Source organism: Oratosquilla oratoria, chromosome 21 (genome assembly GCF_046742065.1).
Source record: "Oratosquilla oratoria isolate Oo_2021 chromosome 21, ASM4674206v1, whole genome shotgun sequence".
Taxonomy (NCBI): Eukaryota; Metazoa; Arthropoda; class Malacostraca; order Stomatopoda; family Squillidae; genus Oratosquilla; species Oratosquilla oratoria.
Genome location: NC_134797.1, coordinates 59,412,692 through 59,437,915, shown reverse-complemented (window position 1 = coordinate 59,437,915; position 25,224 = coordinate 59,412,692). Strand labels below are relative to the sequence as shown.

Genomic DNA, 25,224 nt, shown 5'->3' with positions numbered 1-25,224 from the left:
CCCACACTAATACAACTTGGACATCAGTCCGAGGTTTCTTACCACAGAGATCTGTGGGAGGACCCAAGGACCATTGCAGGGCTATCGGTCTTCCACTGTGAAATTCGAGTTAACAACTGATTACTTATGAACTTTGACTTTATGCTGTGGATTTGGAGTAAGGTCACTTATGAAAATGTTTAACAGAGCAGAAGATAGTACTGCATCTTTGGGAACTTCATTGTACAACCTTCTCTCTTTTGAATCAGCAGCCACCCTACACAAATGATTTGAGGTACAGTATCCTTAAACAAACAACATTTAGGGCTTTCAACTGCTAATGTTTTGATCAGAAAATCATAGGAGATAGGCTAATGCAAGATTTCTTAGTCCTGTAAATAAGAGCTAATCCCACAAAAAAACTAAATTAAAATTCAAAACTTGTAGACACTGAACTACAGGGGGAGATTTATACAATCATGCATATGTTCTTATTAACACAATCCTCTTATGATAATTGTTTGAAACAAAAGTACACCCTTCCCTCCCTGTCTAAAATATGTGAGGGATGCATTCTAGGTTGTTAAAGAGTTTTCACATAAAATAAATATTTATTTCAATGGGGGAAATAGGGATACGTTTCTGAGTACACTCAGAATTTACATAATTTGTTCACAACTTCATTAAAAAAGTACCTTAATTTATAGTAGCATACAATATATCAAACAAAATAAACACTATCACTGCCTATGTGACAAAGAAGCGCTAAAGTGTGTAGCAGGAAGGCATACAGGCTAGGTGGTGCACAAAGGGGGAATCTGGTGAAAACAAAACTCACTATATGACACCATCATATATTCCACCACAGAGTTGTTAATTAAACAGCAAAATTTTTGTTCGTAAAAAGTGAACTTGGTAATAGTAGTAAGAGTTCAAATAATATGACAATATATGCAGGAGGAAGGTTGTAAAATCAGTTAATGTGAATTATATTCTGAAGATGCAATCTAGATAAAATGTGCATATCAATACAGTAAATGACTTTTATCCGACCTTCGAACAACCGACTAGTCCAAACATCTGACTTTTTTCTTCAATTTCCTAAGTCAGATAAAAGTTGAATTTGTCCAAACATCTGACCATTGAGTGACTGTTTAGTTGTTGCTCTCGCTGCTACCGACTCATGGCGCTCAGGTCGGCTGTTATTTTCACGGGCATTTCAGCGCTTGTTTACGTTTGGCCTTTGGTGGTTATTTCTCCTGAACACTACTGTGTTGTTTATTATGCTTTATTGTACTGTAAATAAGTGAAAATGTCTCAAACCAATGAGTTTTTTTATTATATATATGTATATTTTCGTGTATGTCCAAATATCTGACTTTTCCAAACATCCGATCTAGGGTAGGTCCCACCAAGGTCAGATAAAAGGAATTTTACTGTATCTCCCATCCAATGAACAATGAATCTGTTGCTCCAGGTCTCTCTTGCAGAAGACCCATAGCCTCCAGTTCGGACCATAAATCACTTTGCTAATAAGAGACTCTCTGGCCCGGTCTGGAGACTAGGTGCAGGCCCCTCAGGGCTGCACCCCTTGGAAGTGTTGGGGAAGGTATGTCCACTTGTGGGGCACATCGCATAAAATTTTTTGCCATTGACATCATCTGCATCTCAGTCTGGTGATACTCCAGCAGTGCAACCTCTTGCAGGTCAGACACATGGAATGTGTAAAGTTAAATGGCATAAAAATAAAAGAAAAGAAAAGAAAAGAAAAAAAATTATAGCACAGCAAAATGTTACCCATACCTATACTTTCTTTAAAATTGACTTCCAACACATCTTACCCATTACTAGTAACAGAAGGAAAAAGAATATTGATATGTTATTGCGACATGTTTTACAATACTAATATGCAAGTACTTAAAAATGTTGATGCTTTTCAAAGAATTTCTTTCTTCTCATTTTCTTTTTAATAACAAATGTAAGATAAACGGATACAAGGATGATTGTTGAGAGTCCGTACAACATAACACACAGACTTATGTCAGTGTTATTAAAACCCCACGAATTGCTTGGAACGCTAGTCTCGTAATTCATTCTTTTCTGGTTAATTTTAAGTCTTCCCTGTTGAGATGTTTCCTTAATATTAATATCATTTTGCAAAGCTTCATAAACTTTTGATTGTCTATTTCTGACCTTTGTGTCCGTTACCTGAGTATCTTTCAGGGATATTGCCCCTCGTGAATACACAGACTTTAAGTACCTCAATACATTAGTTTCATTGTAGTTACCACTACTGTTCCAGCATTCAGGACATGCAGTCTGCGATGGGAAAGGTTGCTTAGGATGTTCAGGATCTTCACTGGGGTGTCCTTTGAGGCGTTTGTTGACTTTGTTGTGTCCCCTCCATAGCCAGAGAATACCATCCTCCGGATTGTGAACACTTTGCTCTGCATCCTCATTGTACATTTCCTGGAAGTGCTCTGAACAATAAGAACAGCTAAAAAAATGCTTCACATAAGTATAGATGGCTCGTAGGGGCATCAAAGGATTAAAATCAGGTCGTTCCCCATCCATTAAAACAGCATTTACCGTTAACGAGTGAAATGTTGTCCACAGACCACATGGATAACCTCTATATTTTGGATTACTTCCTTTGCACCCGACCCACTCCCTCTGTTCTGGAAGGAACATTTCTGAAGACTGCAAAGAATTTATTTTGTTAAGAAAATCCTCTCCTCTGATGACATCATCATGGCCCACTGCGTAATCGTGGAGATCCGACAAAAACTTGAGAACCTTAGGTCTGACAGGCAAGTAATGAGCCACACTTAAAAAATTCTGTACTGCTTCAAGAGCTTCTCCTGTAATAATTTTGTGTGAGGAAACCTCATGACGTAAAGCATAAGAGAGTGCATTCTCTATGTCAATCATAAAAATCTGGTCAATGGGGTTTCTATTAACATATGCAGAGTCTGGTAAATCATCATCATAACCGAGTTTGTCACTACTTATTTCTTCAGGCTTGCCATCACCTCCACCTTCTGCTTCATCCTTCTTGCTCCAGTCTTCTGTTTTGTTAGCTGAAAAAACAAATAACCTATATTAATGCATATATTTTCAGGTTCACATGGAAAACAATCATATATATGATCATTTAAATAAAAAAAAGTATGTTGACAGATTGGTCCATACCTATACTGAATCCCCCTTATAAATATATATATATATATATATATATGTATTATATATATATATATATATATATATATATACATACATATATATATAAATAAATATATATATAAATAAATATATATACATATATATATATATAGATACATTTATATATATATATATATATATATATATATATATATATATATATATATATATATCTGAAGTGAATTGCCAGTAATGGCACATGTCACTCAAATTATTTTTCTAACTGTCACTTCTGGAATTGAACTGAGGTCCCATGCATTGCCAAACCAACACCTTAACAACTGCACTGTTGGAGCTACAAAAGACCTCTAACTTAAAGTTGAACTAACTCTAGACTTTTAACTGCCATCTTAACCTAATTTCACAGAGATCCTGAGCTCAACTCATGGGCAATTGGTAAAGCTAGTAGGAATCTTGTATGGGCTTTCGTCATTGTAAATACCTGAAGTAAATTCCAGTAAAGGTGCATGTCAATCAAATTATTTTCTTAAATGTTGTCCCTGTAATTGAAACAAGGCCCCATGCATCGCTAAACAAACACCTTACGGACTGTGCCATTGGAGCTACAAAAGATCTCTAACTTGAACTAACCCTAAAGATTCTAGGCAATGTCTAACTGCCATCCTAACCTGATTTCACAGAGATCCCAAGCTCAACTCATGGACAATCAGCAAAGCTAGTATGAATCCTGTATGAGCTTTTGTCATTGTGAATACCTGAAGGGAAACACCAATAACGGCACATGTCAAATTATTTTTCCAACTGTTGCTCCTGGAATCAAACTGAGGCCCTGCGCATTGCCAAACGAACACCTTACTGACTGTGTCAATGGAGCTACAAAAGATTTCTAACTTGAAGTTGAACTTCAAGTATTTACAACAACGCAAGCCCATAAAAGATTTGTACTGTGCAATCAAAGCCATGATCACACATTTCCATGTTGATAATATCTAATCTTCCACCCCACAACACGGGGACCGATTGTCCACCTTGTGATGTGAGTGGTCATTTGTCCTTACTGAGGGGTTTTGTTCTGCCTGACCTCTCCTAGGTTTGTGTTTATTCTCTATTATTTGTTTGTGACTTTTCCTTAGCTTAGTCTATGTAATACTTTCCTGAAAATTTACTTACTCATCATTATATGTATTCATTCTGCCTTGAAAATGAAGTTGTACAACTTCGAAACATTGGTACTGAAATTTGTACTAGTTTGACTACCCTCCCTCAGTGTTGTAATGTCGTTTGCTGAACTTCTACATAGATTGCCTCTTGAAATACATTGTCTTGTTCACTGTATTGAACAAAATTAACAGGAAAATTGTGAACCATCATCATGCTATTATATAATATATATATATATATATATTTGCGTGAGTAACCACCATTAAAGATAAACTAATGATGCAGAATGCTTTACATTCAGTGAATGAAATATGAATTGATGCAGCATGAAGGGATTTCTCCTCATCTTCTCTATTTTAGCATTAGGGGATGAGGAGTGAGGAACTCCATGTAAATGAAGTAGCTGGCCCTGGTGTGGATATGCTGTGTCTTGCTGCACTGCTTCTGACATTGGCAGTGGACATGGATGATCCTTCATCTACAAGGAGCTAAGACAAAAGGGAAATGGGTGGGGGAGGGTGAATGGTCTGGCTAGCTACCTCCCCTACCATGGGGATGTAGCTGCGATCAAGGCAGTCACTTTTGCCCCATGTACTTCAACTCTTCGGGCAAGTAATATCTACTGCTGGGAAGAAGAATGCAGGATTTTATCCTACGTCTAAGCAAATCTGCGACTAGCATGCTTTCAATTGTGCCTCCAGTGCACGTGTCAATAAAGTCCCTGACTACATAAAACTTAATGCAGTCAATACACCACATGGGGAGGAGAAGGAAGAAGAGGAGGAAGAGATGAAGAGGATGCATATGAGGAAGATGAAGGAAGAAAGATAAGGAGGAGAGTATGAGAAGGAAGAAGAGGAGGAAGAGATGAAGAGGATGAGGAGGATGCAGATGAGGAAGACGGAAGGAAGATAAGGAGGAGAAGATGAGAAGGAAGAAGACTGATATCAGTAAAATTAGAAATAAATGACTATCTAAAGTAGAAAAAGCCACACATAATATGGATACATAGACATTCTCAGAATATTATGGTAATTCATTATGCTGCTAAACCCCTTAAACTAACTGAAACATATCATTATCAACTGCATAATAATGATAATGGGTGTCTGCTAAATACCTTTCAAGGCCTCTTTGAAGTGAAGAGTCTTTCTGTCTAGATTAAAATGCTTGGCAATCAGGGCAGTCATCTGTTCCCTTGTGGTTATTTTGGTTTCTATAGATTTGCCATTTTCTTGGTCAACTAAAATGACAGCTGGTAAGGAATCATCACTTAAAACCATTCCAACAAGTGAGTTGTGTTCCACATGATAAATTAAAATCTGAAATATAGGTACTATATCTTTACCCGGTCTAAATAAGAGCAGGATGATCAAACTAAAGATGAGAAAACTGGGATGAAAACCTGTATATTTGACAAGGTCAGCAGTGTTTAAAAAACAATGAGTGTATCCCAAACAACAACAGTAATAATAATACTAATACATACACACATATACCAAAGGCTTTTTCCCCTTTACAAGGGAGGTAGCCAAAAAACAAAGGCATAAAATCCACTCCCACCCATTCCATCCCCACATACTCCATTCCCATCCACCCTCTTCCCTCCTTATCTGCTACTCCTGGATGATGGGTCATCCCTGCAACTCACCCACTGCCCTGGGTCAGAAGCAGTGTCACAAGACACAGCAAGGCCACTTCATTAAATTGGTGATCCCCTCTCTGACCCTTCATGCACAAATGGAGAAGATGAGGAGAAATCCCTTTGGGCTGCGTCAATTTATTTTTCACATATATTCCCTCACCACCCATTCCCCACCCACTGCCCCTCATCCAACACAGCATCATTCATAGACAATCATTCTCCATTCATCCCTATCTTCTGTCCTCTCCCATCCTCTTTCCCAATACCCTTTTACTCCAAAATAAATTATTGAGACATGAGTAAATGCCTTGGGGATTAAAAAGTGTAGTGAGAGGTAGACATTTGGGAATGGATGCTAAAAGGAAATTGTGTGATGGAGTGATTGTGCTGACAGCACTGTACAGGGCAGAAATGTGGAACATGAGAGAAAGAGAGGAGGAGTTTGAATGTGTTTGAGAATAGGTGCCTGAGAAGTATGAATGGGGTTACTAGGCTGGATAGAGTGAGAAAAGAGGTGAGGAGGAGTATTGGGATGGTTTGGACACATGGAAAGAATGAGTGAAGAAAGACTAGTAAAAGGTGTGTGGAAGGCAGATGTGGAAGGAGTGAACATGAGGGGTCGACCTAGGATGAGATGGATGGATGGTGTAAAAGAGGCATTGGGAAAGAGGGGAATGTCTGTTGAGGATGGACAGGAGAGGACAGAAGATAGGGGTGGGGGATGGGGGGTGAGGGAGTATGTGTGAGAAATAAATTGATGCGGCCCGAAGGGATTTCTCCCCGTCTTCTTTTCTGCATGAGGGGATGGAGAGGGGGGGTCGCTGATTTAATGAAGTGGCCTTGCTGGGGATGTGCTGTGTCTTGCAACACTGCTTCTGACCCAGGGCAGTGGATGAGATGCAGAGATGACCCATCATCCAGGAGGTGCCAATATAAGAGGGAGGGGTGGTGAATGGGAGTGGAGTATGTGGGGAGGAAATGGGTGGGAGTAAATTTATGCCTTTGACTTTGGCTACCTCCCCTGGAAGAGGAAAAAAGCCATTGGCTTATGTATATATAAATTCATATACCAATATAAATCATCTTCACATGTCTTTTGGTACAAACAATTATTAATTATCTTTGGTTATCATGTAAACCTGCTTCCTAGGAACCCATTTGCAAACAAATATTAACTTACATTTTTGAATCCACCCAAATCCAGAATGGATGAACGTCCAACATAAGAATCATTTTGTTCAACAATAACAGCTACATTTTTATGATGTTCATTTGCAGTTTTCGAAATCTCCGATACATTAATACTGTAAAGAGAAAATATATAATATTTAAACATAGTTTGCAATATGATAATTATATTCATACAAATTCATTTACATCTGAAGCAGGATCTGACTTCCTAAGCTTATCTCCATGGCTTCATTTATACAGTGACCCTCCCTACTTGTCTCTTAAGTATAGAGAATTGGGGGGGGGGGGTAACAGCTCAAATAAAACATCTTTAAAAATTTCCTTGGGAAGCAAATCTACTACAGATACAAAAAAGAATAGTTTATCTTTGTGGAATTCCTTCAGTAGCATGCAAGTCTTTCCAGGAAATTTCTTTTGTGACCATTCCTAATTCAATTCATTAAAAAAAAATAGAAATCACTCCCACCCATTTCATTTCCCATATATTCCACTCCCCTCCACCCTCCTCCCATCTTGGCACCTCCTGGATGACGGGTCATCCCTGCATCCTGTCCACTGCCCTGGGTCGGAAGCAGTGTCGCAAGACACAGCACATCCACAGCAAGGCTGCTTCATAAATTCGGCGACCCCCTCTCTCCGTCCCCTCATGCAGGAAAGGAGAAGACGGGGAGAAATCCCTTCGGGCTGCGTCAAATTTTTTCTCATACATACTTCCTCACCCTCAATCCCCCACCCACTCCCCCTCATGCATAACAACCTCATCTATACACAACCCTTCTTCATTCACCCCTATCTTCTGTCCTTTCCCATCCTTCCTCTACAGACATTCCTCTCTTTTGTAAAGCCCCTTTCACCCCATCCATCCATCTCATCCTAGGATGCCCCCTCATATTCATTCCTTCCACCTCCACCTTCCACACTTCTTTTACTAATCTTTCTTCACTCATTCTTTCCATGTGTCCAAACCATCCTAATATTCTTTCATCAACCCTATCTCCCAGCTCCTTTTCCACCCCTGTTCTCCTCCTCACCTCCTCATTTCTCACTCTATCTAGCCTAGTAACCCCTATCATACTTCTCAGACATTTCATCTCAAACACATTCAAACTCCTTCTCTCTTCCTCTCTCATGTTCCATATTTCTGCCCCGTACATTGCTGTTGGCACAATCATTCCTTCATATAACCTCCTCTTAGCATCCATTCCCAGATGTCTATTTCTCATTACACTTTTTAAACCACCAAGGCATTTATTCGCTTCTCTCAATCTACATTCTACCTCCACCCCCACTCCTCCATTTCCTGTCACATTCGCACCCAAGAATCTGAAACTATTCACTTCCTCCAGTTTCTCACCCTAAATGCTCACTTCCAGCCTACTGTCACTCTCTCCCCTTGTACATCTCATCACCTTACTTTTGCCCACATTTATCTTCAGCTTCCTTCTTTCACACTCCTTCTCAAACTCTGTCACTAACTTCCTCAATCGCTCCTTTGATCCCACTATAAGCGCAGTGTCGTCAGCAAACAACAACTGGCTCACCTCCCACTTTTCTCCATTTTCTTTAATCATCTCCAACCCCTGACCCACTACCCTTGCATTCACCTCCCACACCACCCCATCCATGTAAAGATTGAACAGCCAGGGCGACATAACACACCCCTGACAAAGTCCCACCTTTACCTCAAACCATTCACTCTCCCCATTTCTAATCCTAACACAAGCTCTACTACTCTCATAAAAACTCTTGACTGCTCTTAACAGCTTTCCTCCTATCCCATATATCAGCAGTACCTCTCACAGTGCCTTCCTGACTACCCTGTCGTAAGCCTTTTCCAGATCCATAAAAGCCCAAAAAACATCCTTACTTTTTCCTTTAGCTTTCTCACATATCTGTCTTACCACAAAAATCTGATCTACATATCCCCTACCTGTCCTAAAACTACACTGTTCCTCACCAATTACTCCCTCTGTTCCTCTCCTAATCCTCTCAATCAAGACCCTCCCATAAGCCTTCCCAACTACACTCAACAGGCTGATCCCTCTGTAACTACTACATTCACACTTGTCCCCCTTTCCCTTGTAAAGCGGAACTATACAGGCACTCCTCCAGTCTTCTGGCACTCTCTTAAACAAACATTAAATAACCTCACCAGCCAGTCCACCATAACTGTACCTCCTTTCATCAGACATTCTGCATGGCATCCATCCAACCCAGGTGCCTTACCTGCTCTCATCATCTTAACAGCTGCTTTCACTTCATCCTTCCCCATTTCTCCTCCATTTTCCTCACTCATCACTCTCATTTTCTTAGTGCTTCCCACTGCAACTACCTTTCCCTCCCTATCCTCCTTCACATTTAGCAACTCCCTAAAATACTCTGCCCACCTTCCTCTCACTGCCTTCTCTTGCATTATCATCTCTCCATCTGCACCTTTTACCTTTCCTTCTCTACTTGATTCGCCTCCTCTTCCTCTTTTAACCCCTTCCATACGGTGCCGCACACGTAGGCGTCATGGACTTAGATCTCGGTGGCAGCAGCCAATGCCAGCCGTACGACGTGTCGTAATAATACTCGCATCATAAAATATAGTCACCGCTTATATCGATCGTTCTCTCTTCACCCGTGAATTTTGATAACCATAGAAAATGCGATTACAAAAGAATTAGAAAGAATGTCATTATGGAGGGGCGACTACAATAAATATAATCAAGACGCCGATATGGCAGCCTCGCGAATACACTCGCTCCCCATGACGCCTACGTGTGCGGCACCGTATAGAAGGGGTTAACTTCCAAAACATCTTTTTATTACTTTCAAAATTTTCTGTCATACTCTTTCCCCATTTCACATCTGCTCTCCTCTTTGCTTCCTTTATCTTATGCTTAACATCCTTTCTCTTTACTTTGTACCTATAATACGATTCTCTCGTCCTAATTTGTAGCCAATCTATGAATGCCTGCTTCTTCTCTTCTACACCTTTCTTTGCTTCCTCATCCCATCACTCACTACCCTTCTTTCTATTTCCTCCCGCCCTCCTTGTTCCACACACCATCTTTGCACACCTTATGACTCCCTCCTTAAACCATCCCCATTCCTCCTCCACTCCTAGTCTTACTCTATCCTTTACTCTCTCCCACTCCTCTCTCAACTTCTTATACTCATTCTCCTTTTTTTCTTCAGAAAAAAGTATTGCTAAAAAGAGACAGGCTTATAAGAAATATAAGTGCTCGGGTGCATCTAATGACTATGAAAGTTATGTGTCAATACAGAGATTTAAAAAAGACAATAAGAAAAAGAAAACGACAATACGAAATGAACATCGCTGATAAATCCAAAGAGAATCCCAAAGAATTCTATAGTTACATTAGAGATAAAAAGGTTGTTAGGAATCACATTGGTCCACTATTATCTGCTGACGGTCAACTTGAATATTCAAATGAAGGAATGTGTAATATCTTAAACAATTATTTTAGCTTGGTATTCGTAAACGAAACACCTCAAAGTGAACTCCAAACTGAAACCTGTGAAAAGTCTAGGGTAAACTTACTATGGTAAATATAACAAAAGAAAAAATTAAAAAGTGTATAGATAAACTCAAAGTTAATAAAACACCAGGCCCTGATGGTTGGCATCCAAGAATCTTAAAGGAAATGAAAAATGAGATTGTTGTTCCATTAGAAATTATTTTCAAGAAATCCATCATATCCGGAGATGTCCCAAGAGAATGGAAGCTAGCTAACGTTACTCCCATATTCAAAAAAGGTGACAAAAAGAAGCCAAATAACTATAGGCCTATAAGTTTGACTTCAATCGTAGGAAAAATAATGGTAACTATCCTCCTTTTTTTTAGACATTCTGCATGGCATCCATCCAGGCACCTGGTCTGGATGGATGCCATGCAGAATATCTAAAAAAAGGAGGTACAGTGATGATGGACTGGCTGGTGAGGTTATCTAATGTTTGCTGGAGAGAGGGTAGAGTGCCGGAGGACTGGAGGAGTGCCTGTATAGTTCCTCTTTACAAGGGGAAAGGGGACAAGTGTGAATGTAGTAGTTTCAGAGGGATTAGCTTGTTAAGTGTAGTTGGGAAGGCTTATGGGAGGATCTTGATTGAGAGGATTAGGAGAGGAACAGAGGGAATAATTGGTGAGGAACAGTGTGGATCTAGGACGGGTAGAGGTTGTGTAGATCAGATCTTTGTGGTAAGACATATATGTGAGAAAACTATAGGAAAGTGGAAGGATGTTTTTTAGGCTTTTATGGATCTGGAAAAGGCTTACGATAGGGTAGACAGAAAGGTACTGTGGGAGGTTATGCAGATATATGGGATAGGAGGAAAGCTTCTAGGAGCTGTCAAGAGTTTTTATGAGAGTAGTAGAGCTTGAGTGGTTTGAGGTAAAGGTGGGACTTCGTCAAGGATACGTTATGTCGCCCTGGCTGTTCAACTTACACATGGATGGGGTAGTGCGAGAGGTAAATGCATGGGTAGTGGGTCAGGGATTGGAGATGGTTAAAGAAAATGGAGAAAAGTGGGAGGTGAACCAGCTGTTGTTTGCGGACGACACTGCGCTTGTGGCAGGATCGGAGCAGGGATTGAGGAAGTTGGTGAGAGAGTTTGGGAGTGTGTGTGATAGAAGAAAGCTGAAGATAATGTGGGTAAAAGTAAGGTGATGAGATGTACAAGGGGTGAAAGTGGCAGTTGTCTGGAAGTGAGTATTAAGGGAGAGCAACTGGAGGAAGTGGATAGTTTTAGATATTTGGGTGCAAATGTGGCAGGAAAAGGTGGAGTGAAGGTGGAGGTAGAATGTAGATTGAGAGAAGCGAGTAAATGCCTTGGTGGATTAAAAAGTGTAATGAGGAATAGAAATTTGGGAATGGATGCTAAGAGGAGACTGTATGAAGGAGTGATTGTGCCAACAGCACTGTATGGGGGCAGAAACATGGAACATAAGAGAGGAAAAGAGAAGGAGTTTGATTGTGTTTGAGATGAGGTGTCTGAGAAGTATGATGGGGGTTACTAGGCTAGATAGAGTGAGAAATGAGGAGGTGAGGAGGAGAACAGGGGTGGAAAGGGGATTGGGAGATAGGGTTGATGAAAGAGTATTAGGATGGTTTGGACACATGGAAAGAATGAGTGAAGAAAGACTAGTAAAAGAGGTATGGAAGGCAGTTGTGGAGGAAGTGAACATGAAGGGACGTCCTAGGATGAGGTGGATGGATGGGGTGAAGGGGGCTCTGGGGAAGAGGGGAATGTCTGTTGAGGAAGGATGGGAGAGGACAGAGGACAGGGGTGAATGGAGAATGGTTGTATATGGATGATGTTGTGATGCATTAGGTGGAATGGGTGGGGGGATGGGTAAGCAAAATTTGATGCAGCCCGAAGGGATTTCTCCCCGTCTCCTTCTTTTATGCAATGGGGGGACGGAGAAGGGAGGTCGCCGATTTAATGAAGTGGCCTTGCTGTGGATGTGCTGTGTCTTGCGATACTGCTTCTGACCCAGGGCAGTGGACAAGGTGTAGGGATGAGCCGTCATCCAGGAGGTGCTAAGAGGGAGGGTGGAGGGGTGTGGAGTGTATTCAGGGATGGAATGAGTGGGAATGATTTTATGCCTTTTCTTTTTTGGCTACCTCCCTTGTAAGGGGGAAAAAGCCTTGGTATATGTATGTATGTATCATCAGAGATGCTATCGAAAATCATTTAGAAAGTAACCGTTTGATAAATGATAGCCAGCATGGTTTCAGACGGAAACATTCTTGCGTGACTAACTTACTCGAATTCTATAACACAGTTATCTTGAATTATGACAAAAGAAATAATATAGATTTAATATATCTAGACTTTGCAAAAGCTTTTGATACCGTCCCACATGAAAGACTACTTACTAAATTAGCTTTACACGGAATAAGTGGTAGCCTATTAGGTTGGACTAGTAATTGGTTGAATGGTCGAAAACAGAGAGTTGTTTTAAATGGAAAAACTTCTGGATGGGAAAATGTTACAAGTGGAGTTCCTCAGAGTTCCGTTCTTGGGGCACTTCTATTTATAGTATATATAAATTATATAGACCATGGACTAAAATCTACTGTTTCCAAATTTGCTGATTATACAAAACTGTGCAGAATGGCAAATGATCACTTAAACCAATTAGATATTCAAGAAGATTTAGATAAATTACAGCAATGGTCTGAAAAGTGGCTAATGAAATTTTACACAAGTAAATGCAAGGTAATGCACATAGGTAAAAATAACAGTAAGTACGATTACAAGTTATTTGGAAATTCGTTAACAAAGTGGATAGTGAAAAAGATCTCGGCGTAATTATCAGTAATGACCTCAAATCATCCAAGCAGTGTATTTCAGCCTCTAAGAAAGCAAATTAGATTCTGGGACTGATTGCGCAATCTTTTGATTTCAAAAGTCCATCACTCATTGACAAGCTATATAAATTGTTAGTTTGTCCACATTTGGAATATGCTGTTTCCGTATGGTCACCGAATCTCATTAAAGACATTGACAGACTGGAAAAAGTACAACGCCGAGTCACAAAACCGATTTGAAATATAAAAAATAAATCATACAACAATTGACTAAAACATATGAATCAGTTTTCCCTAAAAAAGGGTAGATTCAGCGGGGACTTGATAGAGGTCTTTAAGATTCTAAAGGGAATTGACAACATCAAAAGTGACAAAATTTTTACATTGAATGGGAATCAGACAAGAAACAATGGTCTCAAACTGTCCGGAAATAGATTCAATTTGGAAGTAGGTAGAAACAACTTTGCTAACCGTGTAGTTAATGAATCGAATAAACTTCCTGCACAGGTAGTGCAATGTAGTTCAGTTCAAAGCTTTAAGAATCATTTAGATAAACACCTAAGCAAGATGCTGTGATGATTATAATTTATCTTATATTATTTGTTTTAGTTTTGTTATCATTTGTCTGTTTGATTTTCATTTATTATTAGTTATATGTCAATTTATTATTATTTACTATTTACCTGTTTGTTTATTATTTAACTATATCTATGCATTTATTTACATACATACATACATATACCAAGGCTTTTTCCCCCTTACAAGGGAGGTAGCCAAAAAGGGAAAGGCATAAAATCATTTCCACCCATTCCATCCCTGAATACACTCCACACCCCTCCACCCTCCCTCTTATCTGAGCACCTCCTGGATGACGGGTCATCCCTACACCTTGTCCACTGCCCTGGGTCAGAAGCAGTGTCGCAAGACACAGCACATCCACAGCAAGGCCGCTTCATTAAATCGGCGACCTCCCCTCTCCGTCCCCCCATTGCATAAAAGGAGAGGACGGGGAGAAATCCCTTCGGGCTGCATCAACTTTTGCTCACACATACTACCTCACCCCCAACCCCCATTTATTTATGTATTTTATTTGTTATTTACATTATTATAGTTTTTATTTATTATTTTATTATTATTATGATTTTTTTTTGCATCCGACCTAGATATGGACCAAAAGGTCTCCTGTCAGCATGCTCTGCCTTTGTAATCCTTTGTAATATTCAGATATATATATATATATTGCTAAACAGAAATGTAGTAGCACATTTGTAAATGACACACAGGAAACCCACAGTAGGAGAAAATAAACTTCGAATAAAGAAGCTGGGAGCTGTCAAGAGTTTTTATGAGAATAGTAGAGCTTGTGTCAGGATTAGAAATGGAGAGAGTGAGTGGTTAGAGGTAAAGGTGGGACTTCGTCAAGGATGCATTATGTCGCCCTGGCTGTTCAACTTATACATGGATGGGGTGGTGCGAGAGGTAAATGCAAGGGTAGTGGGCAGGGGATTGGAGATGGTTAAAGAAAATGGAGAAAAGTGGGAGGTGAGCCAGCTGTTGTTTGCGGACGACACTGCGCTTGTGGCAGGATCGGAGGAGGGATTGAGGAAGTTGGTGGCAGAGTTTGGGAGAGTATGTGATAGAAGAAAGCTAAAGATAAATGTGGGTAAAAGTAAGGTGATGAGATGTACAAGGAGTGAAAGTGGCAGTAGACTGGAAGTGAGCATTAAGGGAGAGCGACTGGAGGAAGTGGATAGTTTTAGATACTTGGGTGCAAATGTGGCAGGGAAAGGTGGAGTGAAAGTGGAGGTAGAATGTAGATTGAGAGAAGCGAGTAAATGCCTTGGTGGATTAAAGAGTGTAATGAGGAATAGACATTTGGGAATGGATGCTAAGAGGAGACTGTATGAAGGAGATTGTGCCAACAGCACTGTATGGGGCAGAAACATGGAACATAAGAGAAGAAGAGAGAAGGAGTTTGAATGCGTTTGAGATGAGGTGTCTGAGAAGTATGATGGGGGTTACTAGGCTAGATAGAGTGAGAAATGAGGAGGTGAGGAGGAGAACAGGGGTGGAAAAGGAGCTGGGAGATAGGGCTGATGAAAGAATATTAGGATGGTTTGGACACATGGAAAGAATGAGTGAAGAAAGACTAGTAAAAGAGGTGTGGAAGGCAGATGTGGAGGGAGTGAACATGAGGGGACGTCCTAGGATGAGGTGGATGGATGGGGTGAAGGGGGCTTTGGGGAAGAGGGGAATGTCTGTTGAGGAAGGACGGGAGAGGACAGAAGACAGGGGTGAATGGAGAATGGTTGTATATGGATGATGTTGTGATTGCATGAGGTGGAATGGGCGGGTGGATGGGGGGTGAGGTAGTATGTGTGAGCAAAATTTGACGCAGCCCGAAGGGATTTCTCCCCGTCCTCTCATTTTATGCAATGGGGGGACGGAGAGGGGGGTCGCCGATTTAATGAAGCGGCCTTGCTGTGGATGTGCTGTGTCTTGCAACACTGCTTCTGACCCAGGGCAGTGGACAAGGTGCAGGGATGACCCGTCTTTCAGGAGGTACTAAGATAAGAGGGAGGGTGGAGGGGTGTGGAGTGTATTCAGGGATGGAATGGGTGGGAATGATTTTATGCCTTTTTCTTTTTGGCTACCCCCCTTGTAAGGGGGAAAAAGCCTTGGTATATGTATGTATGCTATATTTTGGCTATCAACTATAGCCCTCTTCAGGAAATCACATAAGACAGAGGACAAAGGGGACTTATAAGCTACAGAAAAGAGAAGGAATGCGGACAGATGACCTCACTCAGGCGTGGGGCAAACTGGGGTGGCGGAGGAGGGAGGGGGTGAGGTGAGGGGGGTTGTAACTGGTACGGAGCTTACAACCCCCCCTCACCTTACCCCCTCCCTCCTCCGCCACCCCAGTTTGCCCCGCGCCTGAGTGAGGTCATCTGTCCACATTCCTTCTCTTTTCTGTAGCTTATAAGTCTCCTTTGTCCTTTGTCTTATGTACTTTCCTGAAGAGGGCTACAGTTGATAGGCGAAATATAGGATTCTTCTTTATTTGAAGTTTATTTTCTCCGACTGTGGGTTTCCTGTGTGTCATATATATATATATATTTTTTTTTTTTTTCCCAACACAAAAAACACAAGGACTTACATAGAAGGTTTTAAGTTGACCCATGATTTTGATCCATTGTTTGCAATCTCTTGCTTGACTAAAAAGTCAATAAGACAATTTTGTAATACTGGTGTTGATCTTGCTGCCAATGGTGTTCCCACATCACCCTGTATACAAAAAAGAAGTAAAATAAATCAAGAAATACTTAAAATTTCATAGTGCACTTTCATACTCAGAAATTACTATGGTACTTTAAAAAATTACCTTAGTAACTCTGGCACCAAACATCCTCATCGAGGGATATGCTAAAACCTCATACTCTCTGCAAATGTCAATATTCTTGTCCTCTGCGCAGTCAATGACACCAACTTTGACAGTATGACCCCAGTCTGCAACAAAGCATTAAAATCTAAACTTCATAACAATACAGATATTAGCACTGCAGCACTTACTTTAAAAACAGCATGGAAAAAGAATACATATCATTCCCATCTTGAATCCAAACTAATTGTCAGTATCTCCAATTTCTTACAAGCCTATCTCATTCATATATGAGGTGATGGAACAATTTATCCTGAAAAAAATAAAAACTCACATATCAACATGGACTCAAAGCCTACTCCACCAGCATATTGCTCATAAATCTTACTCAATAAATATCAAACAGTTTTAATAAGAGAGGTACCACCACAGCTATTGTTGCTGCTGCTGTTGTTGTTGTTGTCATTCCCTAGACTGTCTGTCCGAGCAGTCCCATCTCCCCAAGGAATGCTACAGCCGAAACTGGGTTTTCCCACAAATCCTTTATAGAGTGTATGTTGTGTTGTTTGCGTGCATGATTGTGTATAATGCAGTCTTCCATTATGTGTTGTATGGTATGGGGTGAAGTGTTACATCCTGGGCAGCTGTTCACAATGCAGTCATCCAGCCTGTTGTTGTTGTTGTTGTTCTTGCTTTTGTTGTTCCCAACCCCTACACTCTGGCTGAGCAGTCCGGTCTCCCTAGGGAACACCATGGCTGGAATAGGTTTTACTACAGATTCTTTATGGAGTGAATTGTTGTTGTGTTTGGGTGTTGTTTTGATGTCTCATGGCATGCGTGGATGTTCTGCCATGTAGTATAGTAGGCGAGTTGTGTTTGTGGAGGCTGCAGCAAGTGTTTTTATGACTCATGCCAAGGTGATCTTTGACTTTGAGGACTTTCATTTTATGGTGTAGATGGTCTGTAAGTGTTGAATTTGTGCAGTCTGTAATTGTCTTTAGAGCTTTTGTTTTGTAGTGTCTGTAGGGTGTTGTGGTGTGGTGTGTTATAGTGAGATTTGGGGCCCACGCGAGGATCAAATGATTCACCACTGAGCATACACATTTTGTATACTGTAATGGTAGTTTCTTTGTTTTATCTAAATGTTGTTCCTGCTATTGATTTAAGCACATTAAATTTAGGCATGCATTTTGTCTTTTTATGTTTGTGATGTGATACTTAAATGACATGAACATGTCATTCGTTATGCCAGGAATCTTGGGTGTATGTATGTGTGGTATGAGTGTTGTTGTTCTGCTGTCCAATTGGTGAAAAGTATAGCTGTAGATTTGATTGAGGCTATTTTTAATCTATTTGCAGTGAACAAAGTGTTGAGTGTATGGTATGGTTGTAGTATTTCTGCAGCTTTGTCAGTGTTATGGTGTGTGTATGTAATTGTTATTTCATCTGCATAAGAAGAGATTTGTATTTCTGAAGTGCAGGGTGTGGGTATATCATGCATGTACAGAGTGTGGGGCCCTGTGGTACTCTGTTCCTAAAGTTTCTGGTGTGCAATGATTGGCCATTATATGACAGACATTTCTACATGCCAGATAATTGGTCTGCTATCTTTTGGTATTATTGTGCATGTCTGTGTTGTATATTTTGTTTGTGAGATTGTGATGGAGGATGGCATCAAAAGCTTAACTAGTGTCTAGTGTGTGTTCTGTGTGTTCTGTGTGGGTGCTTATCAGATTTGATGCTATAAAAGATTCATGTAAGGCTTATCAGAAGAATGTTTGTGGAGTGTTTTGGTTTAAAATATGTTATGATTCAGCACTGGTACCGTCTTGATGCCAGATAGGCATCAATGTGGTTCTTGTCATACATACATACATAATCAAATAAATAAATTCCTAATGCATCTTTTACCTGCCTGCATTAGCTCTTCACTTATAGCTCACTGGTTGGACAGTAGAATGTTACATCAGTATGTCATTTGGACAAACTTTTTTGGATAAACCAACTAAATTTAATCTTCCTTATCACATATGTTTCAGTCAATTCATAATTTTTCACCCTATTAATAAGATAAAATGTTAATTGTTTTCTTTTTATTAGTTAACTTATTGGTAGGCCTACATTGAGTTACAGGCACCACACTGGGGGTTTAGGGGAAGGTCCATTAGAAGTATAGTGGTTAGGCAACAACTGATAAATTATCTGAACAAATCTGATGATCATTTCTAACGAAAATAACCTTTTCAATTGTTTTTCCCAATCAAAACCCCAAATTCCCCAGGACTGTTAGGTTAGAAGAAAATACAAAACAAGTTATATTCAAGAGAAACATATCAATCCAGTCTATTGCCCTAGGTCTCTTACAGAAAACCCACAGCTCCCAGGTAGGCAATAGCTATCAGACAGGCCCACAGGTCAAATTGTCATATTGCTGCATCTATGAAAGTTTGCTTCTGCAGCCAGGCCTATTTGGTAAAATTTTAGAAGTGCACACTTATGCGATATAGCAATAGAAAGTTTAATATTAATTTTGTAAAATATAATACAACCACTCCTTGTTTAATGACGACAATTGTGACCAGCGTCACCGTCGTTAACCAAATTGGTCATTAAGCGAAAGTGTATACATATACGTACATGTACTGTATGTACAATGTCCAGCAATACATGTATCTTTATTTTCGTGTATTTTCCCTCTTTTATACAGTACATTAAAGCTTTATTTACTGTTTTGATAGTACAGAAAGCCCTCAAATAACGTGGTGGTTAGGTTCCTGAAATTACCGTGTATGACCAAATCCGCGTATGCTGACATTCCATATTAAATACCAGGGTATTTTTTTAGTTTCGACCATGGGCGCAATATAGCAATAGAAAATTAATTATTAATTTTGTAAATTAAAATGTATCAACGTAATATGCAATTTTGTGGGCAGAAATGAAAATAAAAAATACCTTGCTACAAGCAAATATGCTAATGAACGAAGTCGGTAGCATAGGATCGGGACGCCATCTTGTCTGTCAATTGACGGCCTCGGTACTTCCGACAGTACCTCGCCAGGTATATTTTCTTGAAGGAATGTTATGGAGCGGAGATACATGCATTCCTTCAAGCTGCAAGAACTTTGTATACCCCGCAAGCTGAGAGAGTGGTTGAAAAGCCCGCCAACGTCTCTCACGACGACGACAACGAGGACGAGCCGGATGACATTTAATTTGCAGGTAATGATTTATCAAACACAGGTTAGGTTAGTTTAGTTTAGGTTAGACGAATTTATCATCCTTTCATTTCTTCGACGTCGGCATCTATCATAACAAACATGGCGTACCATTCGTCCGACACGACTTCGTTACTTACGAAATCTGTTTTAGCACCTTTTTTGTTTTTTATTTCCGCTCACAAAATTGCATATTACGTTGATACATTATAATTTACAAAATTAATAATTAATTTTCTATTGCTATATTGCGCCCATGGTCGAAACTAAAAATTTACCAATACCGGTATATACTGTACCCCAGGTAGTTTTTGCAGCTTGCAGGATGGTAATGTAGACCTAAGCTTCAGAACACTTTACCTCACAGCTAATATCCACCGTACAAGTTCATTTATAACATCATACAAATTTGCCTCAGCCAACTTATCGTACATGACGTCGTAACTTCGGGAGATTTACGTTAAACGAATATTGGTCTGTCATAAAGCCCGTCGTTACTCCGCATTGTCGTTAACCGAGTAGGTCGTTAAACGAGGAGTGGTTGTACATCAATGTAATATACATTTTTCTTGATGGAAATCAATAACAGAAAAAGTTGCTAAAAATGATACAGAAATGAAGGTAGCCACTGGGACTGCTTGAGACGTCATCTTTGTTTTAGTAGATGTGGAGGTCAAAGAAATTAAAGTATGATAAATTTGTCTATTCTAACCTAACCTACCTAAACTAACCTGCATTTTAGTAGTGTGGTATCTGTAATTCTAGAGGTCATCAGGGTCATCATCATTGTCTTTGACCTCCAAATCTATCAAAACAAAGATGAAGTCTCAAGGAGTTGTCATGACTTTGTCAGTTTGTGTATCGCTTTTAGCAACATTTTTTGTTATTGATTTCTGCCAAGAAAAATATATATTAATTTATATTTATTAGATTAATATCTAATTTTCTAATGCTATATCACATAGGTGTGCACTTCTATAACAATATTGCCTATTCTGTGGTGATACTGTCTTAAAGCTGGATATTGTCCTGAACACAAGCATTCTTTCATGATTCTCTGAGAGGGATTTTTCTGTGGGAGCGATGTTAGGAGGGGGTTGGTGGAGTACAGACGCTCCTCAACTTACGTTTTAGTTACGTTCCAAACGGCTGAACGTAAGTTGAAAATGAACGTAAGTTGTTACTGTACTATACATCCATAAATTCTATTACCGTATCTTATAAAACACCCCTAAATCATTAATTATACGCATAACATTGTAAAATAATAACATTGATTTCAAATAAATTCAAGCAACATAAATTGAGATGGTGGAGGGGGAGGGGGAGGAGGATGAGGATGAGGATGAGGATGAGGCAAGGCATGTTCAGTTTGTCGTTTGTGCAATGTAAACAATGGACGCACCGTCATGCACAAGTATCGTTTGAACTACGGAGAGCGCGCTAAACTAAAAAATTCACTCAATTTTTTTTAACAATTTTTTTTTTTACAGTCAGTTCAAACGTAAAATCAAAAAACGTAAAACGAATGAACGTAAGTAGAGGAGCGTCTGTATTGAGTTTGGTGGTCTATCTTGATGTTCTGTATTTGTGTGGATGTAATATACAGAGTAGGTGGTTGTTTGTTGTACTGTATATGTTTGAGTAATAAGCTGCTTTTGTTGTATATGCTCGAGTACTGGCCTTCTTCTGTTGTATATGTTTAACCACTTCAGTACGACTCAAATTTTTGTGCACAGCATTGGCTGCCATATGTAATTTGCATCACACTATTAGCATTATAAAATATAAAATCACTGCTGTATTACTCATTCTCTTTTACTCGGAGCAATAATAATCTCAGAAAACATGATCAAATCAATTCACAGAATCTGGGGATTACTCATGTACTACAAAAAAAAAAAAAAAAAAAAAAAAAATCAAGACACCAACACAGGCATGCTCATTTACACTCGCACCTCATGATACCTATGTAGGTGTCATTACACTGAAGTGGTTAAGTAATAGGCTTCTATACACTCAGTTGTGCTTGTGTGATTACTATAATGAGTTGGGCGAGTGGGATTGAAGAGTACCGTAACTAATGTTAAGATAATTTTTTTATTCCATGGGGAAAATTTGGGTCTCTTTGTACAGATGTTCTACTGGGATGGGTTTGGTGCATCTTGTTATTCTTAATGCTTTACTTCATGTAGTTTGTAGTATATATGTTTTGCTGATTGCTGGGAAAGTTGTGGAAGCATAATTGAGTGCATTTTTTATGAATCATTTGTAGAATGTTTCTTTCTGTCCAACAGAAACATACATTTGATTCATTCAAATCAGTGAGAAAACAATTAGGAAAACGTGTGTTTTGTGCATAAAAAGCTTGCTGAACGAAAAAAAAAAAAATCTTACCGAAAGTTTTAGTTTATGAACATGTGGGTACTGGCCAGATCTAGAATTCTGTTTGGCCAAATGGGCTTCAAATTGATAATCTGCTCATCAAACCAGTGTATCCCCATATATAATCATCTGGAATGAACTACTGATACATATTCACATCAAACATATAAAATTATTTATTATTATTATTATTATTATTTTTTTGCCAAATAATCTAATCTTGCTTAGAGGATATAGATATAGATATATATATATATATATATATATTATATATATATATATATATAATATATATGATATAATATATATATATATATATATATATAATATATATGATATAATATATATATATATATATATATATATAATCTGTTAAGTGGACAAAGCAGGATTCAGGCAATGGAAATGAGACCATTAAGAGCCATAGTTGGAAAGATGAGGAGAGATAAACTAAAAAATGAAGATACAAGGAAAAGCATTGGTGTCTGTTCCATGCTATGCAAAATAGATGCTGCCCAGTTAAGATGGTTGGGACATTTAGAAAGAATGGATGAAGAAAGAATTGCAAGGGGATGCTGGGAGTGGATGCCGGATGGAAGAAGGCCAAGAGGAAGACCAAGAAAGAGATGGAAAGAAAATGTTGAAGAAGCCCTCAGCAGACATGACTTGTCCAACATTGAAACTCTGAAGGAGGAAGGGGCCTTCCATGATAGAGCCAGATGGAGGAACATGCTGGGACCACTGACTGGCATAACGCCTACTACTGGGAGCTGAAATAAGAAGAAATCTGTTGCTCCAGGTGTCTTGCACAATACCAATGGCAGTATTTTTTTCAAAAGTGCAACTTATACGATATAGCATTTGAAAATTAAATAATGATCTTGTACATTGTAATACATCAATGTAATATAAATTTTTCTTGGTGGAAATATAACAGAAAAAGTTGCTAAGAGCAATACACAAACAAATTGAACCACTGCAACTCCTTGAGACACCAGGCAGGTACTGTGTCACTAAATGTGGATTAGATTAGGTTAGGTTAGAATAAATGAATTGATCACACTTTAATTTCTTTAACCTCTGCATCTATATATATATATATATATATATATATATATATATATATATATATATATATAAAGGCAACCCAAGCAGTCACAGCAGCTCCATTCATTAGTGTATCACTTTTAGCAACTTTTTCTGTTTTTGACTTGTCAAGAAAAGACATATATTACTTTGATGTATTATAATTTACAAAAATTAATATTGAATTTTCTAACGCTATATTGCATATTTGTAAAAATTCACCACATTGGCTCCCAAGTAACTGGCAATGGCTACTGAACAGACCATGTCTCTCAAGGAAGAACATGATGTCTGGGGATTATTATTGTCAGGCAACTCATGATGATGTGTTCAGTGTCTGCTGTGTGACAGTTGCACCTAGAACAGCTTGGTTTTGTGGCCAAGCCTATTATGTGTTGATATTGTGTTTGAGCTGTCTTCTTAATTTTCACTGTGTATATATAATATATATATATATATATATATACATACGTATTTCTATTGTAGTATTACGCAAACACATTCTTCCCTTCGTTCTTTTTTGCATCTGAAAGATCTATTTTCATTTATGGAATGGTTAATTTAGGTTAGGTTTGGAGAAATTGTGCAACTTATGTTTCACACTAATATCAGTGTTTGTGTTTGCATGATTCTGGGATTTTACTTTGTGTGTGTATATATATGTATATGTATATGTATATGTATATATATATATATATATATATATATATATATATATACATACATATATACAGTATATATTTATATATTACAGGTGAAAAATGTAATCACACATTTGTCAATCACGTGAAAACGACTGTTGGAGTTAAAAAGACTGGAGATGGGGAATCTATATATTTCAATTGCAAACTACAATCCTCTTCAGTAGATACTGAAGAGGATTGTGGTTTGCAATCAAAATATATAGATTCCCAGTCTCCAGTCTTTTTTACTCTAACAGTGGTTTTCATGTGATATATATATATATATATATATATATATATATATATATATATATATATATATATATATATATATATATACACACACACACACAAAAACATTATTTGAAAAAGGTACTGTTGAAAAACAAAAATCTGACTGGACGACTCCAACTCATCAGTATGATAGTGTAAATAAATATTAAAACAGAACAATTGCCCTACCAACAATGTCTTCGGCGAATGCTCTCCAGGTTGGAGCAAATTCAATACAGTGTCCACACCAACTATTGTAAAATTCGATGACCCAACCGTATTTTTGTCCCAGTACATTATTATAAAAGTTTTCTTTTTCCAATATCACTACAGGGTCTGAGGAATTGTAAAGAGCGGCACTTGAAAATAAAAATGATGAACCACACTGCAGGAACATAAACAATAGCCCCGTCCCCCACGACATCCTTCTCCAGGTGTGAACAGCTGTTACTCCTGCCATGGAAACTTCAAACGTGGACACCGATTTGTAAACATAACCGCGGGCAGGAATACCAACATTACTTCCCCCCCCCGCCCCCGTAGTATTTTTTTCCTGGTGTTTTTTCCTTGTATTTTTCTTGGTGTAATGATCCATGAACATGACAATTTAGGTAACAAAAATATGTTCATTTTACTTTCAATTGCAATTCTGTTTTGCATATCAAACAATATTTTTGATGTGGTTCCCAGTCAGTCCATGAAGTCAATACACAGATTT

At 38.8% G+C, this 25,224-nt stretch overlaps 1 protein-coding gene across 3 annotated transcripts; it reads right to left on the bottom strand.

The window, feature by feature from the left end:
• Positions 1-570: 570 nt before the first annotated feature.
• LOC143036968 (sulfhydryl oxidase 2-like) lies at positions 571-24,998 on the bottom strand. Of its 3 annotated transcripts, none has more exons than XM_076205032.1 (6): positions 24,696-24,998; positions 16,865-16,989; positions 16,640-16,767; positions 7,149-7,272; positions 5,444-5,645; positions 571-3,059 (listed from the first exon to the last, which is right to left on the bottom strand). In XM_076205032.1, exons 1-6 carry the CDS (start codon positions 24,964-24,966, stop codon positions 1,897-1,899), a joined length of 2,013 nt encoding a protein of 670 aa, XP_076061147.1. In that variant the 5' UTR covers positions 24,967-24,998; the 3' UTR covers positions 571-1,896. The 3 variants fall into 3 exon arrangements, with proteins under 3 accessions (XP_076061147.1, XP_076061148.1, XP_076061149.1); XM_076205033.1 differs by lacking the exon at positions 24,696-24,998 and adding an exon at positions 22,477-22,500; XM_076205034.1 differs by lacking the exon at positions 24,696-24,998 and adding an exon at positions 20,811-20,833.
• Positions 24,999-25,224: the final 226 nt, after the last annotated feature.